This window comes from Orycteropus afer, unplaced genomic scaffold (assembly GCF_000298275.1).
Source record: "Orycteropus afer afer isolate SDZICR_OR568_19922 unplaced genomic scaffold, OryAfe1.0 scaffold00128, whole genome shotgun sequence".
Lineage (NCBI taxonomy): Eukaryota > Metazoa > Chordata > Mammalia > Tubulidentata > Orycteropodidae > Orycteropus > Orycteropus afer.
The window spans coordinates 5,759,130-5,762,037 of record NW_006921715.1 but is presented as its reverse complement, the minus strand read 5'-3'; the positions used below and the strand labels follow the sequence as shown (position 1 = coordinate 5,762,037).

The 2,908-nt window shown below is 54.0% G+C and overlaps 1 protein-coding gene across 1 annotated transcript in view; it reads left to right on the top strand.

The window, feature by feature from the left end:
- AK7 (adenylate kinase 7) overlaps positions 1-2,908 on the top strand; it is an 88,698-nt gene that overhangs the window by 56,290 nt on the left and 29,500 nt on the right. Inside the window, exon 7 of the mRNA XM_007944613.1 lies at positions 1,627-1,704. Within this exon, the coding sequence (XP_007942804.1) occupies positions 1,627-1,704 (78 nt within the window). The remainder of the gene's footprint in view (positions 1-1,626; positions 1,705-2,908) is intronic.

The window sequence follows — 2,908 nt, the reverse complement described above, 5'->3', positions numbered from 1 at the left end:
GGTGCCGCGGGCTCGGCGACTGTGCACAGACTGACCTTGGAGACGCTGCACTTTCAGCTCCAGACCAGGTACGGTAAAGCCAGCACCGCAGAAAAGCGAGTCCCATTTTGCGGTTTCCCAGTGCTTATAAAAGTTACGTTGACCCTGGACTGTAGTCTAGGAAGTGTGCAATCGCACGATGAAAAAGTTTGAAATACTGTAAGGGTGACCCACACGGGACACAGAAACACAAAGTGAGCACAAGATGCCTATAGAAGGGCTCCACGCAGGGCCGCCGCGGACTTGCATTTGTAAAACGCGCAGTACCTGCCAAGCGCAGTCAAGGGCGCACAAAGAGATGGGGTCTGCCGGTCCACCAGGCCAACGGACGGCCCGCCCCGTCCTCAGGACAGGTCCTGTTGGAGCCCATTGTTGCAGCACCGCTCCAGTCCAGCAGGATGTCAGGGTGGAAAGCCCCAAAGCCACTGTAGGACTCGAGAAGGTGGCCTTCGTCCCCCTTGGACGCACACCCGCAGTCCAGCAGAAGGCTAACCTGTGCCTGAGGACCCGTGCTCACGTACTGACCCAGCCGGGCCGTCCGAGCCAGCAGCTGTGTCCAGGAGCCCTCGGCCGTGAGGGCCAACCCTCGCCACCTGTGCTGCTCGGCCACACCTCCACCTGGAGCTCCAGCCCTCCCCGCTGGCCCGTCCCCACACTCGTCCAAGACCCAGCCTGGGAGCCCCCCGCTGCGCTCTCCCTGTCTCCCTCCCACCATCCCCACAGGCCAGACGCCTCCCTGCGGCACTCTCAGGATCCTCCTTGCCAAGCTGCACCCGCTAAGTATCTGTGTGCCTGCAGTCTCCCTTTCCAGACTTCAGGGCAGGCCTCGGCCATCTGTCCCTCCCAGCTAGCACATGGAGGGCATCCTGAAGGATTTGGGGAGTAGAGAAAACCAAACCAACCCCCCAGCCAGTAGTTTCGTTTAACTGGTCAAAAAGGTCTGCCTTGAGCATTGGAGCTTTCAGGAACTGTCTGTCTGGGATCAAAGTGGCAAAGGCAACTGCGAAGATTAGGTAGGAACCGTTGGGGCCGTGAGTTGATGTTCATGGGGAGGAACTACTCAGAATAGGAGGCTGAGGATGGTTGCACAGCTCCGAGCGGGCCATTAGGGTCACTGAATTGTGCACGAAGAAACGGTCGACTTGGTGCGTGTTTATTCTTATCAACAACAAAATAAATACTATTTGGAAAAAAATTAAAACCCAAATTTTGGAAAAAGGAAAAGACATATTTGTGGAACAAATGAATGAATAAATGAATACCGAGCACAGTACCCTGTATTTTCACACATTATTGTTACCTTAATTCAGTGAGGTAGGCACTCTGGTAGTGTAGTGCCTAAGGCATTTGACTGCTAACCAGAAGACTGGCGGTTCAAACCCACCAGCCACTCCTTGGAAGGAAGGTTGGGCAATCTACTTCCGTAGAGATACTGCCTCGGAAACCCAAAGAGCGGTCGCTATGAGTCGGGTCTGACTCGTTGGCCCATAACAACAACAACAACAATTTAGTGAGGCTTACATTCATGTGAGAAGTTTTGTGTGCATTTTTGCAGATAAATGAAACATTTCTCCTTTTCTCTCATAGTGCATCAGTAAAAATATCGGCCCAGGGAAGATCCAGAAAGTGCCCAAAGAAAATGCTTTCCTAACCAAGGACTTAACGGTTAGTAATAAGAGATTCTTTATTTTTCTGTTTTCCAAGTTTATTGAGCCTTGTGGCGTTTGGAGTCCGCGTGCTGCTGTGTTCTGTGGATTCCCACTCACAGTGCCCCTAGATGACAGGCAGACACCCACAGGGTGTCCTGGGATGGAGTCCTTATGGGAGCAGACGGCCAGGTTACCTGCAGTGCCACTGTGGAGCTGGGAACCGCCGGCCTCTCGGCTACCAGACCAGTGCGTAACCAGTGCCCCACCAGGGCTCCTTGGAGTCAGAATACACTAAAAACACCTAACGTGCTGCACCCGCGTTGATTTGACTCTGTCCTAGAGAACAGAGTGGAATTGCCCACAGGGTCTCCAAGGCTGTCAGTCTTTATGGAAGCATACTGCCTCATCTTTCTCTCACAGAATGGCTGGTGGGTTGGAACTGCAGGCCTTTCAATTAGCAGCCGAGCGCTTTAACCATTGTGTCACTGAGCTCACTGAAGTCAGGGTGCCTGGGTAGGGCTGTGTGAGAGGCGGGTGGCATTCCATGCTGAGCAACTTCCTTCCCTCCCCTCTGTGAGCCTGGCCCTGCTTTTCTTGAAGGACCCTCGGAGGTCACGGCTGCTCAGAGGACACGGTTGACGCGGTCAAGCACCCCGTGAGCCCTGGCAGGGTTCTTTTTGGCCTCTGGCCCCAGTTCCACCAGCAGGCGGAGCCTGGCTATTCAGCGGAGGTGGTGATGGCCGTGTTGGCCCGGGTGCTGTGACCTTGTTTCAGGACATATCCAGTTGTAGGAACCAGTTGCATGGAGCAGGGAGTCAGAAGGTCTCTGAGGGAACCAGTGGCCTTGGCTGCCTCTGAAGAGTGCAGCAGGGGGTGGGGGGGCTGTTTGCTCTCTTCTCTGTTCCCTTGGAGTTTGAACCATGGAGCTGCATGGCTGTGGAGAAGAAGATGGCTTTCAAAAAGAAAAGTTAAGGTTTTAACTTGGACTTCCAGAAGCTTCCTGACTTCTCAGCTGCTTTTCTGCCCCCAAGGAGATCTGGTGGTACAGTTGTTAAAGCACTTTTGGCTGCTAACCAGAAGGTCAGAGGTTTGTACCCACCAACCACTCCACGGGAGAAGGACGTGGCAGTCACTTCTGTCAAGATGACAGCCTGGGAAATACTGTGGGGCAGTTCCACTCTGTGAGTGGGAATGGACTCCACGGCAGTGGGTGTGGTTTG